This window comes from Gastrolobium bilobum, unplaced genomic scaffold (genome assembly GCF_033153095.1).
Source record: "Gastrolobium bilobum isolate Gb01-03AN ecotype WA unplaced genomic scaffold, APGP_CSIRO_Gbil_v1 utg3810, whole genome shotgun sequence".
NCBI lineage: Eukaryota > Viridiplantae > Streptophyta > Magnoliopsida > Fabales > Fabaceae > Gastrolobium > Gastrolobium bilobum.
This window is the reverse complement of record NW_026899073.1, coordinates 144,042-160,036: the sequence shown is the minus strand read 5'-3', so window position 1 is coordinate 160,036 and position 15,995 is coordinate 144,042. Positions and strand designations below refer to the sequence as shown.

Below are 15,995 nucleotides of genomic sequence, written 5' to 3'. Positions count from 1 at the left end.
GAATGACCAAGGACAGAGGAGTATACATGCGTAACATACCTCGTCTTTCATAGTAATAAATGTTACCACGTTGCCATATAGATTCCAGCTTCAGTTATTTAATTTTTTTTAAAAATATTAATTTTAAATAAAATATAATCATTTTTATTAATGGGTTCACTTTTTCTGTCATTATTACAGTAAGCCCAATACGATGTCGTTTTGGAACAAAAATTAATGTTTCAGCAGTTAATGCAGATAAATTATCTGTATTTATTCTCAAAACGATGTCGTTTTGGTATTGAAATCTTAAAAAATTATAAATATAAAGACTATTATAATCCTGAAATAAATTAAAATTACAAAATATCATGATTTCCGTCCCAAAACGATGTCGTATTGGGCTTACTGCAGATAACTTATCTGCAGTAACTGCAGAAAAAATGAACCCTTTATAATTTTAATTTATTTCAAGGTCATTATAGTCTTTATAATTATAATTTTCTAATCTTTCAATCTCAAAACGACGTCGTTTTAGAAGTAAATGCAGATAACTTATCTGCATTAATTTCAATTTTTTTTTTCTGTTTATTAATTTATTATTTTATTTTATTAAAGGTATAATGAAGAGGCCTATAAGCTTAAGTATATAGAAATTATGTCATTGTTTAATTTAGCAGGTTATATTTATAAATTTTTATAAATTACATTATATATCATGAATAATTATACTGTTTTAATATATATTATTCATGGTGTACAGTGTAGTTTATAAGAGTTTTTATAATTTTTCAACTTATCCATTAATTTAGATAATACATATTTGTAAAAATTAATTATGATTTTCTTTTGTTTAGTGAAAGAATATAAAAAAAAAATTAATGAGAACAAGAAGAAGAAAAAGCGAAAGGGAGGAAAAGGAAGAAGGACATTGAATTGACTAGCGTACTGAAAAGTGAAAACGGACATCAGAATTACACCACCAAAGACAAAGCAAAAGGATCCTCCTCCGGTTGAGCTAGTTGCACGTAGAGGGACAATGTTCGTCCGAATGTATTAGTTGTGGATAATTTTTTTTAAGAAAAAAATTCCTTATAGAAATATTAAAAAATGAGTGGCTGAATTTTTTATTTTATTTTTTGTGAAAAAAAGTTGAAAATCTTCGATAATTATGTGTTTTTTATATTAAAAAAAGTATATAAGTAACATCACCTAACTCCCTCCCTCCCCCACTCACTCATCGATGCCAGCACTAAATTCAAATGAAACAGCATACAAGTTGGTTTTGAGGATCTTCCGTGTGAGTGAGTTGGTCTCCATATCTTGATTTGATTCCAAATGCTGGTTAAACAAAATATTTGACACGGCTTTTCGTATTCTATTTCAATTGATTTTACTTGTGACCATTTATACAAAGAGTAACGTTGCATATTTTTTCAAAGGGAATTTTTTTTATTTTTTTTTGTAATAAAGGTTTGAAAAAATACAAGGTATTTTAAAAAATTTACTTTTCTATTATAATATAATTTAAAAAAAATATTCTACATTTTTTTTTCAAAATCGAAAATAATGGCATTTAGGAGAAGAAACATCAAATCCCTTTTTAAAACACATTCTTAATTATCCTTTTTATGTTTAATAAAAAAGAATTAAAAAAAGTTGATATTTTAAGAGTATAACAAACATCAATACTTTCTTCATTTAATAATTAAAATCCTTAGTGAGGAGGATTTAATTTTTTTTTACTAATTACGTAATGACCAATTTTGACTTCAATATTTCATTAATTGGTAAGCATGAATTATAATTTTGCTTTAATATTTGAAATACATAAACAATTAACTTAATAATAGTTGGTTGAGGTAAAATTAAATTAAATCTCCAAGTGAAACCTTTTTATTATATTAGCTCTTTGAATCCTAGAGATATAAATTTAAGAAAAGTTTTTTTAAACCACCACTTTTGAATCAAAAAATTATTCTTAACGATACCACTATGAATACTCTCATTTAGGGGAAAAAAGAAATATGCACAATTTAACAGTAATATAATTATTGTCGATCTGATCACAAGAACTTGGGCAAATCACATGTAGTTAAGCCCGATTCAAATTGGAGGAGTTTTAATGTGGTGAAACCCTCGTTATCAATGATCTTGTTAAGAATCTTGACGTCACCACCTCAAAAGTTAGCTTAAAAGGTGGGAGTGTTCAAGGCCTTATAAACCTCTCAGTAATTGCCCATACAACCAATGTGAGACTATATTTCTCAACACGCCCCTCATACGAGAGCTTACTGGGCTTGAAGGATGGACAACATACAAACCCACCTACAAGTGGAAATTCCACTACAAAGAAAGTGGGAGGCGATGAGATTTTGAACGCTTTGATACCATGTTAAGAACCTTGAGGTCACCACCCCAAAAGCTAGCTCAAAGGGTAGGAGTGCCCAATGCCTTATAAACCTCACATACAACTAATGTGAGACTATATTTCTCAACAGATCTATTGCACGAGATTGGATTATTGAAGTTGTCTTGCACTACTAAAAAATGCTATTTTTTCGACAGAAAAATTATTTCGAAAATGAAGTTTCCGATGAAATTATCGACGGAAATGTAGCCGTCGAGTATCTCTTCGTTGGTAATGAATTTTTCGACGGAATTAGCGATTCAGTCGAAAAAAATTTACGGATATTATTTTTGTAGAAAATTTTTGACGGAAAATGAATGAAATTTCGTTGAAAAATCTTGTAATAATTTTCGATAGAAAACAAATTCCGTCCAAAAATTTTGACAGAAAATGAATGAAATTTCGTTGAAAAAATCTTGTAATAATTTTCGACGGAATAACGGAGGTTAGATACTTACTAAACACTCCAATGCTCAAGTATAAAATGCTTGTATCTAAGTTTTGAAAGCTTTGTTGATTGAATTGTTTGCATGGCTTTTTTTAACCTAGTTTCAATGTGTAATGCCTCCAAGTAAAGTATATTATTGAGGTTTAGCTAAAAACTTGTCTTTGTCACCGGGGAGATTTGATGGGTCTAAACTATTAGAGTCCAGCTATCTGTGTTAAAAAATAGCTTGTCGGATTTTGCTTATACATTTCCTACGCATTTTCTTTTGGTTAAGTATTTATTTTGGACTTTTAGCTTGTGTTGGATTATGGTATCATTGGATATTTTATGGCTCCAATATTGGTTCATATCAATAGTTTTAAGTTAGTTATTTATTTTTTAAAATCTTTGAAGTGCTAATTGCATTTAAATGTTATGAGGTTTGATTTTTAAAAAATAAGAAATGCTATAGTTTAATAAATTTTTGATAAACAATAAGAGTTTATGTCTTAATAATTGACTTGTGATATTTACAAGACTTGACCGTCAACATGTGTATGTATGAGTACTCGGAAAGTTCTTTTAGTAAAGAGAAAATGGTTGCTTAGCAAAACAGTTTTGTTTTGTTTTGTTTTTCTTCATCTAAAGAAACTATTTTACCTAACTTACCATAATTGAACGGGCGGAATGCAATTATCGGAACAAAAGTGTGCAAGCAGAAAAGTAAAAGAAATTATGCATACTTGTTTGATAACCCTCTGAAATCCCGTAGTTAAAAAATAAATAAATAAATAAAATCTAAAGGAATTCGTTTGTTAGTTCTCCTGTTTCTTCCTTTTTAGTTCTCTCGCTTATTTTCAATATAAAAAAAATGATAAATTGCACTTATCTTAAGCTGATGATACTTTCCATTATCAGAGAGAGAGATATATTATTGGACAAATATTTTCGGGAGAAAATATTTCTCCTGTCCTATATGCATTGATTTATGTGCTTTGATTTTATTTTATTTTTTTAATTTCTTGATAGTAGAATCTATCTGAAATATGTGTCAGTACAAAACTTCTCGTCTCATATTAAATGAAAAAAAAACAAAGCCCTAGTACTAATTTTGAGATTGAGTTGAAGTTACAGCTTAACTAAATCTCTTGTTAAAAATACGGGTATCCGCTCATACTCTTTTTACCTTATTTTTCAACCGAATTCTAATATTTATTTTTAAAATGATAATCTTAAACAAATACAAATTAAATATCAAAATAGATCATCTCTTTACATAAAGATATGAATGAGTGAACACAAATGAATGCAATTTTTAAAAATTTTATTTTTGGTTTTAAATAAAGCACGTCATTTTTTTATTGTGAAATAAAAGGAAAGACATTGCGGAATTGGTTTAAAAAAAAAAAAAAACATCGCGGAATTAGAAAATTTGGACAAAACAATTTCTATTATTGGACAAAGTATGTTAAAATATCTGTATTAAAAAAAAAAGTATGTTAAAATATCTTGTTAACCTCTGGGTTTTGTCAGGCGAAGCGGCAAAAACTCCGAATAAAATGAACAAATCTTCGGTGCATGGGATTTGAATTCTTGCACGGGAAAAAATAAATATTTGATCATAACTATTTATTAATAATAAGATAAGAGAAAAAAATATATAATTTTTAAATGAATAGTTGTGTTCAAATAATGTCAACACATGAACATTTTTTCATATTTTTATACAAAAAGATCCAAATCCGCATTAAATGTATTTTTTTACATCCTATTAAAAAAACATTTTTTTTTGTAATAGGAAAAAACATTTTTTTTTGAAATAGGAAAAAAAAAACATTTTTAGAACTTAAATAAAATTAAAAATTAAAGACTGAATTTAAATGGGAAAAAACTTTACACAATTAGGAAAAATAAAAAATAAAAAATTGTACCCACCTATGCACCCCCGAAGATTTGTTCTAATAAAACACAAGACGCAAGACACTGGCACTATGTTGTTTTGTTTTCGGCAGTGCAGAGGAAGGTTTAGGATAGTGATAGTGAGACACTCACTGACACGTGACACTGTGTTTGTTGTTAGTTACTACTTAGCACTCGTGAGTTGAAAAATATGCGTGAATCTGATAATGGATGCGTGGCTTAGAGAAGCTGAAGAGGCCTCGCAATGGGTGGAGGACTTAGAGAGCAGAATTAATCACACGAGTTTGAGTGTGAGTGTGAGTGTCGTAAACTCTGCTCGATCCAAACTATTGGAGCTTGGAGTGAAGCTCGATCGCCTTGAATCGCTTCTACGCAACCCACCCACTAAACCCATATTGTATATCTCTCTCTCTCTATCTCTCTATTCGGGTTTCTTTTCCTAAACAAAAAAATCAATTACTAATTAACATTTCCTTCGCTAATAATTAAGTTTGATTTGCTTCAGTAAGTAATCTATATCTTCAGCGAATTTATTACAGAACACATGAAGATCTGGATTTCCGTTGGACAATGCTTTCTGATATCCAGCTAAGAACCAGAACTTTGGCTCGCTCTCTTTATGCATTACCATGCCCAAACAGGTAAACTCTGTCTTAACTCGTTTCAATTTCTATTCATACATGTAAAGGATGAGTATGAGATTTCAGTATATTTGTGCAGCTTCAAAGCCTGCAAACTGTTTCCTTGATTACATGCTACGATTTCAACTTAGCAGTGTTGTGTTTGTGAGATATAGACATCATTGAAAAGCTCCTTTTGCTGAAAAGTGAGGCTTTGGGAAAGCAAGTCTTCTCAAGATAATATCTATCCACTATAATAATCAGCAAATCCTAGTATAATTTAAAAGGAAAAGGCAGAATATTTGATGGTAGAACAGGGTAAAATGCCATTGTTTTATAGCTCCATCTACTTTTTATGACTCAAAATAATAGCTGAAAATGAATGATTATGTCATCATTATTCAGTCCATTGATTTTGACAGATAGGTTCACCTTTCAGTATTTGCACTTCTACTTCTGTTCAGGCCAAGAAATGTTTCTGCTACTGGTAGCAAAGAATACAACGTTAGCCCTGAATTTTATGACCAAGGTAAAAATTTATCATTTCATCCAACAATTTTCAAAGGAAACATGTCCATCATTCATGCGACTTTACACTTTTTGTGAGTAATAGTAGCTTTAAGATTGCTAAATATTGTTTCTGAATCATCAAGCCCCTCTATGTCATCTAACTAACCTGCTTCAATCCGGAATGCAAGGATTTTAGAGCTCAGTCAGTTCAATACTGTAATCAGATCCAATGATTATTCCCTTTGTCCTCCACCCCGTTGAAGTCAGAAATTAAAATATGCATGCTAATCAGATGTACGTTACTCATCATTTGAATATAAACCCTTGGGCTATAGTTAAGGAGTTAAAAGGCATCTTGTTTTTCTAAATGGTTTTACTAGAAATTTGTTTTTTCATAGATTCCAATAGCGTTAATTGATCCATGTAGCTGATCTCAACTAATGGGATCAGTTTTGGTGGTTGTTATAGTTTACCTAAATTCATTTGCAGATCAGTTGCAAACCTCATACTCCCAAGGTCAATCAGAGTTGCTGAAACCTCTTCTGGTAAGTTTTTTTTCTAGTTTAGAAATTATAACCACTGACATTAAATTTTTTATGGTTTTAAAGGTCTAATGGTGTGTGATCCTCTTGTTTTCTGTTTGCAGCAGTCAGATGATGCAAACAGAAGTCAGGTGGAGGTATGTATGTACTTTGTTTATTGGTATTTACTATGTATGTGTTAACATGGTATCTCTGCATCCCTTCACTCGGTCCTCCTTTCACTTGATTAGTTGATTCTGTTTTGTGAGCTAGCAGGTTCAACCGTTTAGTTTTATGTCAAGGATTTCACTATGGAAGGCTTGTTTTGCTATCTTTATGTTCGTGGGACTGGCTGCACTTCTATTCGTTGTTATTCTTCTCTCCACAGCCATCTAATGGCATTCGCGTCATACAAATTGAATAATCAGATGCTTTCCTGAAATGATCTGACGATTCAATACACCAGAGGAAGAACCATGATGGCTCTTTTCAAATATATGTGCAAATATTACTTAGTTATGTAAATCTAGCTTTTCAGAATAATGCCTTTATAAAGAAAAGGAAGACTCCTCATGGGGTGGCATATTGAATTTAGTCAACTTGAAGAAGTGGGTGGGGGGACATATACACACACCAGTAAATTGCAGCCTGTTAGGGATGCAGTTCAGAATGCTTGTGGACTTGAACGTGCAATGAACCATATTGCAATTAAAATGTTAACATTTGGGGGGGATTGAATTTGATGCTGTAGGTATATCATCCTATCCAATTGCATCTCAAATAATAATTAAATAATAGAAGTTATCCCAGTAAATTTTTCACACCTAAAAATTGGGTTTATATCCGGTGGGGCAGAGCCCTTGATTAGAAAATTAGACTGGAAAGCATTACTTTTGTTGAATATGTTTCATGTGTGTAAGCTGAAAGGGAAAGGGATAAGGGGATACAACCCCACCACGAAACAAGCCCCCTGGTCTTTATGATGGGTATTTAATCTCAACATTGTATCATCTCATTAAAAATATCGAAGTTGGGGGGGTAGGGCTCTAAAAGAAAGGGTAGCTCAACCATTAGAAATGAAAATTTGGAACAACCATTAGAAATAGAAACCAAGTCAAGAACAAGAGCGCTGTTATCCTCACGCAGTCCTCAACCATCTAACGTTTCTTGGTGCTGTGAACAAGGAGGTTCGAAATCGAACCTAACGATGGAGGAACACCTGCTTATTACTAAGTGGGTGACCACCTCGAACCTCAACCATGTAACCTAATTCCATTGCCCAAATTAGAATGAGTTAATGGTAGTAGATAGTGCCGGAAATCGACACACAGATTGGAAAAAAAAAAAAAAAAAGAGAAATTGAATACGATGATTTATATTGATTCACCCAAAATAAATTACATATAGCTTGTCTATATTATATTAGCATCACTGATACTCATTATAAGTTACTTAATTTATAAGAAAAAATTAAATGAGATCTAAGTTGACCTAACGAAAGAAAATCGGTCATCTATATATAAAATATGAACCATACTCAACAAATAGCTCCACCGTATGTGGCGATAGTATTGTTAGTGATAAATTAGTTTATATCCACTTGTTTGATCAATTATCCACTTGTTTGATCAATTATCCACTGTTTGATCAATTACCCAATTATGGTTAGGAGGAACAACCGAACAAGCTACTTGAACGAATAGTATTGGTAGTGAATAATGGCTTTGTTTCCCTTTAAACTCTGTAGGCTTTATTTTCTCGTATCAAATTAAGCTGTTGAGAACTCATTGGAAAAAACAAGAAATGGTAGTTTTACATTTTATAAAAAAAAGGTTAGCTTTTTCTAGTGTAGATAACTTATTTACATTGAGCTCAAAACGACGTCGTTCTGAGATGGAAATCAAGATATTTTCGTAATTATAATTTATTTTAGGGTTATAATAGTTTTTCTTATCATAATTTTTTAATTTTTCAATTCAAAATGATGTCGTTTTGAGAGCGAATGTAGATAACTTATCTACATTCACTGTAAAAACATTAAAGCCTAAAAAAAACATATATACAATTTGGATCATTTTAAAAATAATATAATTTATATAGTTAATCAACAATTTAAAAATAAAAATTTATAAACATAAACAGGTATAAATACAAATTAGAGGAGAGAGCATAGGGGAGAGAAAAAAAATATAGAGTGAGGTTCCACCTTTAATTTGTGGGTATATAAATTTTTTTTTCTCAAATAACATGGAGAGTATTATTCCCGATAAATATTAGCTTTTGCTAAAAAATTGCATCATAGAAAGTGTTTTTCGGCTGAGAGAAAGAGAAGGGGTTAAGCCACTTCTTTCTTCTGGGCCCATCTTCAATTCCCTTTTAAGATGATTGACAGAGGAAAAGAATTTTGGAAAGGCCATTTCTATGTGCAAAAAAAACCACAAAGTCACTTGTTCTGATTGTAATGACTTGGAAAGTTTGAGTGCAACCCAGCTCACAAGCATATAAGAAATATTTTCCCATTATAGCTTTGTCAAAGGCGCAAATCAAGGAAGCAAAACATGAACCAATGATTAGTCTGCTAAAGGCACTACAACTGGAGTTGATGATTGTAGCGATGGAAGCCTTGTGTTTTCATCATTGAATGATGCAAAGCACTAGAATTCCGTTAACATCTCACCTAAAAAAGAAAGGAACACAACACAACACAACCCTCCAAAACATCCATAAAATTGAACATTTATTTCTTAAAAAGAAAATTTAACAACCCCGCCTGTCAATCTCAAACCATGCTTACAAGTTAGAATTTTCCCTTCTCTTGTGTTCTTAGACAAAACCAAGAACCCACACGCTCCTCCTGTCCTGTCTCTCTATAGCTCCATTTCTCATCCACACCAAAGCTAAAAATAAAAACCCCAAGCTAATCAAACATTAACTAGTTTCTTCTCTTTCTCGGTTTCTCCCTCTTCCTAACATGATCGGAACTTGTTTCAGCCAACCCAACACACCATCAAGCAGGATGGGTTGCTCTCAAGTTCCCCAGAATGTGGTAACTTGCATATACCAAACTCAACTCTGCAACTCGCCCACTTATCTCACCCTCAGTTGGTCAAGAACACTTTTCTCTCACTCCTTAACCATCCACGCCGCAGATATATTTTCCATCACCATTTCTCTGAACCCATCAACCTTCTCCTTCTTCAGAACACCACACTGCTCAAAATCAATCCTCCACCATCACCATTTCCAGAAAATCAAGCTCCTCTGGAACTTGAACCAGGCAGAATTCATTCAAAACTCGGCGGAGCCAGAGTCATGCTTCTACTTAGCAATCTCTTACAATGGCAAGCTCCAATTCTTTCTTGGTGACCTTCTCCACGATTTGACTCGGCGCCACACCAAGCTTGATGATGCCACCACCACCACCACAACCCACCAAAGTCAAGTTCTTCTGTCGAGGAGAGAACACGTGTTTGGAAGCAAGAGGAGTTACATATCACGGGCAGTGTTCATGGGTTCCAAACACGAAATAGAGATTGAGTGCGATGGAGGTGTGTTGAGAGTGAAAGTGGATGGTCAAACTCGTTTGGTCGTGAAGAGGCTGGCATGGAAATTCAGAGGGTACGAGAAAATCTTCATCGATGGCATCCAAGTAGAGTTCTATTGGGACGTGTTGAGTTGGGTGGTTAACAGCAACAACGATAACAACGGTAATAACGGCCACGGTGTTTTTGTTTTTCAAGTAGGAGACGGCACCGTATGGCCAGAAATGGTGGGAGTAGAGAAGAGGTTAATGAGAAAGAGGTTGTCTTCGGATTGTAGCGTGATGCAATGGGCAGAGGAGAGCAGTGACTGTGGGAGAACCTCTAGCTCTTCATCAACAAGGTCTTGTGGGAGTAATGCTGCAGGTGGCTTCTCTTTGTTGCTATATGCTTGGAGTCTTGGACTCTAAATATTTAATTGTTGATTGTTAATATTCTTTTTACAGGATTTCAACTTTGAATTGTTCTGCAATTTTTGTTGTTGTTATTTGTACACTCGACTACTCTCTTTCTTGTACCATATATTTCTCTTGCCAATTATACTGCTATCCATGCTCATAGCAATTAATGTCTTTCAATTCAAATCTTATGTCTATAAATGTTGTTTCTCAATCAAATACCTTTTGAGTAACAAAAATTTGTTGATCTCTTTATCATCAGTACGTACTTACTTATCAACGAGAATAAAAATACTGAAGATTTAATCTGGTATACATATGAAATTGTCCTTTTTCAGAGAACCATAAAATCCGATAGACATATGAAATCGTGTTATTTTTTGGTGATGATTTTAGGTGGATGAGTATGACCCTCATTAATAATTTTGATATTGTGATGATTCTCGTTGAATGGTCATCCCGTCAAGAGGGGCATTGCTTAGTTTTCCCCTTGTTAAGGGGTTGGCTTCTGACTTGTGAGACACCTAATTCAGTAATCATATTCATGAATCATGACTCATGTGGCTCCAACACAAAAGGCCAGAAGACCGTTCACCATATACTTCAGTACAAAGCAAAATTGCAACCAAGCGCGCACGCTCCAATACGCACCTTTCCGCTTTGCGCTGGAACAAACCCCCTCCCTCTCAAGTCATAGTATGCAATGTTATTAAATTCAGACATCATTGACTCTGTCGAGATATCAATCCATCTATGAGTCTGACACGAACCGGTCGGAGAGTCCAAAATCCATATAAATCTCATACCACAACCTTATATTTCCGATGTGGAACTCAAGTCTCATACCACACCATGCTCTACAGAGGCTTTGCGCTATAGTAGAAGACTCTGATACCAATTGATACGAATCTTATGAGAGCCTCACTCCAAAAGCTGACTCATGAGGTAGGAGAACTCAAAGTTCATATAAATCCCATACTAGAACCTTATGTTTCCCTCAAGTTCCATATTTTGTAATTGGATCGTAACAAAGCCACTCATCGAATTGGTTAAATTAAATTAATAATAAAATATGTAATAAATAAAACAATTCAAAAATGTAGGCCAACATAAGGCATTAACTTAGTGGTAAACACAATGTCTTCTTCCCCTCATATCACATGTTTGAGTCCCAAGTCTGCATTTCTCTAAATATCATATGACATGCAGAACAGAGATAGAGAGGAACCCTTTCTTTCTGATTAAAGATGGGTTTGGTGGACTTCCCAAAGAAAATTAGGAAAAACCTTTGGACCTGGAAAGGTCCACAACGGGCCAAAAATTTTATGTGGAAGGTGATACACAATCGACTCCCAACTAGAGAATGGCATGCTAGATGAAGGAGATTAGATGCTGTTGATTTTTGCCAATGTACAATATTGAGACTGAAACAATTTGTCATGCTTTACGTGATGTCCTTATATGAATCAACTCTGGCGCTTGATCTTACCAGCAAATTGGGGCAACTTATTTTTTAATGCAGATCATAAGGCTTGGCTGGAGGAGAATGATAAGCAGAGGCGGAAGGTTGCTAAACAATATTCCGTGGAGAACAATCTTCTTCGTCACATGCTGGCTACCGTGGAAATGGCGTAATGCCCAAACACATGGGTCACAAGCTCCTCCCTTAGAAATCTGCCATAAGCTTGTGGACCAAACAATATCTGAAATTCATGCAGCATATGGAGCTACACCATCAAACCATTCCAAGCATAGAGTGGTGTCTATCCATGTTGCGTGGTGTCCCCCTATGACGGGTGGATTAAAATAAATACTGATGGTGCTTTCAAAGGGAACCAAGTGCGAGCAACTTGTGGAGTGATATGTTGGGATTCCGAAGGCCAGCGGATTAGTGGTCTAGCCTTGAGGATTGGGAGTTGTTATTAGAGAAAAAGCTAATTGGAAACTGAATACTCATTTCATTGAAAAGTAGTGAAAGAGAATACAAGAAGCCACCTATATATGAACCTCAGCAAAAGAAAACGTAACAGAAAAATGGTGTGACCATGTGCTCACACAAAGTGCAAAACAGAATCAACTCAGCAATGAAAATGTACACCTCAGCACCTAGTTAGTTACAATCACTAAAAGTAAAATAATAAGAAAAACAGTAAAAACCAAGAAACAAAATAATATGCTAATAGGCCCCCTCAAGATGGAGAGTAAATATTTAAGATCCCCATCTTGGACAACAGTACAGAAAACCGAGAGGGCAGTAATGCCTTGGTAAAAATGTCAATGAGTTGCTTAGAAAAAGGTACTGGGACAGTCGTGAGATGCCCTTTTTGAATGTGTTCACGCACAAGGTGACAGTCAATCTCAATATGCTTGGTGCATTCATGGAACATAGGATTGGCGGCCAAGTGTAAAGCTGACTGATTGTCACAGAAAAGATGTGCAGGACCATGATGAAAAAAATGGAGATCCTTAAACAGAGAAAAGTGCCACAACAATTCACATGTAACATGAGCCATGAACGATATTCGGCTTCAGTGGATAAACGTGAGACGGTTTGTTGCTTCTTGGATTTCCATGATATGAGGGAATCACCAAGGAATACACAAAAACCAGAAATGGACCGACAACTATCCGGATATGCAGCCCAGTCAGCATCACAGAATGCATTTAATTGAAGGGAAGCAGTACTGGAATAAAACAAACCTTGTCCCACCGTGCTTTTGACATACCCCAGTAAACGGTAAACAACCTGAAGATGAGGTGCACGGGCCGAGTAATTGTGAGGTAAATGAGGCGACCAATAAGACGCCTGTATACTGCTGGATCAGGTAGTAAATCACCAGAATTAGAAGAAAGTTTGAGGCCAACTTCAAGAGGAGTAGAACGTGGTTTACAACCCATATGACCAGAATCATTAAGAATCTGTAAAGCATACTGTCGTTGGCATACATAAATACCTCTTTTGCTGCGTGCAACTTCGAGGCACAAAAAATATTTTAATTCACCAAGGTTCTTCAGTTTAAACTTGCTGTGCAAAAGAGCAGTAAGGTGCTGCACCTTCAAAGAATTATTAGAGGCAATGATGATGTCATCCACATAAACTAAAATTGCAATGAAAGCATTAGATGTGGGACGAACAAATAAAGAGTAATCAGAATGGGATTGAGAAAAACCTAGATTCAAAAGAATAGCAGAAAATTTTGCAAACCATTGCCTTGAAGCTTGACGAAGACCATATAAAGATTTATGTAACTTGCAAACTGCATTCGGAGGCAAAACAGAAAGTGGAGGAGAATACCCAAGAGGTAAAGTCATATAGACCTCCTCAAACAAGCCCCCATGGAGGAATGCATTGTTGACATCTAGTTGGGTAATGGACCAATTATGCACAGCAGCCAAAGCAAGAAGAGCACGGACGGTTGTGATTTTAGCCACCGGTGAAAAAGTTTCCAAAAAACCAATACCTTCTTGTTGGCTGAAACCTTAAGCAACCAAACGAGCTTTATAACGCTCAAGAGAGCCATCCGAATGGTATTTGAGCTTATAAATCCAACGGCAACCAACTGCCTTCTTTCCTGGAGGAAGAGAAACAACAGACCAAGTAGAATTGGTTTCAAGAGTGGAGATCTCAGCAGCCATGGCATGCTGCCATTCTGGCAATTGGGAAGCCTGAGAAAATGTAGTAGGCTCAAAGTGAGAAGAGATGGAATTGACAAATGCAGTGTGTGAAGGGGATAAGCGGTTATAAGAAATAAATTTGGATAAGGGATGATGAGTAGATGAAGAACAAATAAAGTTAGATAGGTGAGCTGGAGGATGCCGAAACCGTGTGGGTCGGGAGATAGCAGACGATGGGGAATGTTGTACAGGGTTGGTAGGGGCAGATGGCAGGTGAGAAAATTCAGTGGAGAAGGAAGAAGATGTGTGATTCATATCAAAGGGAAAAATATTTTCAAAGAAAACAACATCACGGCTAACAAAAATTCGATTGGAAGCTAAATCCAAAAGTTTATACCCCTTTTAACTCGCAGGATATCCAATAAAAATGGATGGCAAAGCACGGGGAGAGAACTTATGGCGAGTTTTGGGAAGGGTTGAGCTGTAACACAGACAGCCAAAAGTACGGAGATGTGTATAAGATGGTGATTTGTGGCAAAGTAACTCAAAGGGGTTTTTAAAATCAAGCAGAGGAGATGGGGTCCGGTTAATAAGATATACAGCAGTGGAGACACAGTCTTGCCAATACTGTAGGGGAACTTTGGATTGAAAATGGAGGGCACGGGCAACATTCAAGAGGTGTTGGTGTTTGCGTTCTACCACAGAGTTCTGTTGGGGACGTTCGACACAAGAGTGAAACATCTGAATACCTTTAGAGGAAAAGAAAAAAGAAAGATTAAATTCAGAAGCATTATCACAACGAATTGACTTAATGGGAATCTTGTACTGAGTAAAAATCAGATTGTAAAAAGAAGGAAAAACAACAGAAAAATCAGACTTGTTACTCAGGAAATAAGTCCAAGTAAACCTGGTTGAATCATCAACCAAGGTCAGGAAGTACCGAGAACCTTCAACAGAGACGAAGGGCCCCCAAATGTCACAGTGGACAAGATCAAAGGGGGAAGCAGCAATTTTAGGATCCAAAATAAATGGAAGGCGTTTTTGTTTCGCCAAAGGACAAACAGAACAATGGTGGTCAGCTGGTAAGTAATAAGAAAAACCCAAAGCACTTTTCATTGAATTTAAAACAGAAGGAGAAAGGTGACCTAATCTCGAATGCCATACAACATTATTTTTAACAGAAATAGAAAAGCAGAGGGGATGGGGAACAGAGTCAGTGGAAAAAAGATTGGTGGTGTCCAAAATGTAAAGATCACCCAGGCGTTTAGCAATCCCAATCATCATTCCTGAAACATGATCCTGAAGAACACAAAGAGAAGAAGAAAAATTAGCAAGGATAGAAGAAGACTGTGTCAAAGCACTGATGGACAAGAGATTAAAAAGAAAAGAGGGAACACATAAAACGTTAGAAAGTGTGAGAGAATCAGGAATTTAAACAGATCCCACAGAGGATACATTGACCGAGGAACCATTAGGAAATGAGACAGAAGAAGGAGACGAGGAAGAGGAAAAGAAGAGATCATGAGAGACACAAACATGGTGTGTAGCACCGGTGTCTAAAACCCATGAAGAAGAGGGGAAAGAGAGAGGATGCTTACCATTGAGACTAGCCACCGAAGGGGGGGAATCGGTGACAGAGGATGAGGTAGACGGAAGAGATAATGACGGAGTAGAAGTTGCAGAACTCTGATGGAGAAGCGAAATTAGGTGATTATATTGTGAAAGGGTGAATGCAAGGGGAAAATCTGAGGTGGGAGGAATAGGGTTGGGAGGTGAGAACGGTTTGGGGAAAGTGGAATGGTGAGGAGAGGCTGAGACTATGGAATGGGCCTGGGCCGTGGGTTGGGCTGGCTTAGTAGGATATTGGCTGGACTTGTTGAGCCTTGGAGTGTAGCCTGGTGGATAACCATTCAACTTGAAACACTTCTCACGAGTGTGGCATGAAAGATTGCAATAGGTACAAAGCGGGCGACGACGTTGGATGGCAGCCACCGTAGACGGCGACGAAGAAACAAGCGGAGATGCACCAAGTACAGATCCGAGCAGCGACGAATCT

At 35.6% G+C, this 15,995-nt stretch overlaps 2 protein-coding genes across 7 annotated transcripts; both read left to right on the top strand.

The window, feature by feature from the left end:
* The first annotated feature begins 4,839 nt into the window (after window positions 1-4,839).
* Window positions 4,840-7,193, top strand: LOC133286960 (uncharacterized). 6 transcript variants are annotated; one of them, XM_061484497.1, is made up of 6 exons: window positions 4,840-5,133; window positions 5,276-5,377; window positions 5,821-5,885; window positions 6,356-6,411; window positions 6,516-6,545; window positions 6,664-7,193. In XM_061484497.1, exons 1-6 carry the CDS (start codon window positions 4,943-4,945, stop codon window positions 6,781-6,783), a joined length of 564 nt encoding a protein of 187 aa, XP_061340481.1. In that variant the 5' UTR covers window positions 4,840-4,942; the 3' UTR covers window positions 6,784-7,193. The 6 variants fall into 6 exon arrangements, with proteins under 6 accessions (XP_061340481.1, XP_061340480.1, XP_061340483.1 ...); XM_061484496.1 differs by having other exon boundaries at window positions 6,661-7,193; XM_061484499.1 differs by having other exon boundaries at window positions 6,639-7,193.
* Window positions 7,194-9,358: 2,165 nt separating this feature from the next.
* Window positions 9,359-10,336, top strand: LOC133286977 (uncharacterized). The gene has a single exon (XM_061484516.1). The coding sequence runs from the start codon at window positions 9,359-9,361 to the stop codon at window positions 10,334-10,336; it is 978 nt and encodes a 325-aa protein (XP_061340500.1).
* Window positions 10,337-15,995: the final 5,659 nt, after the last annotated feature.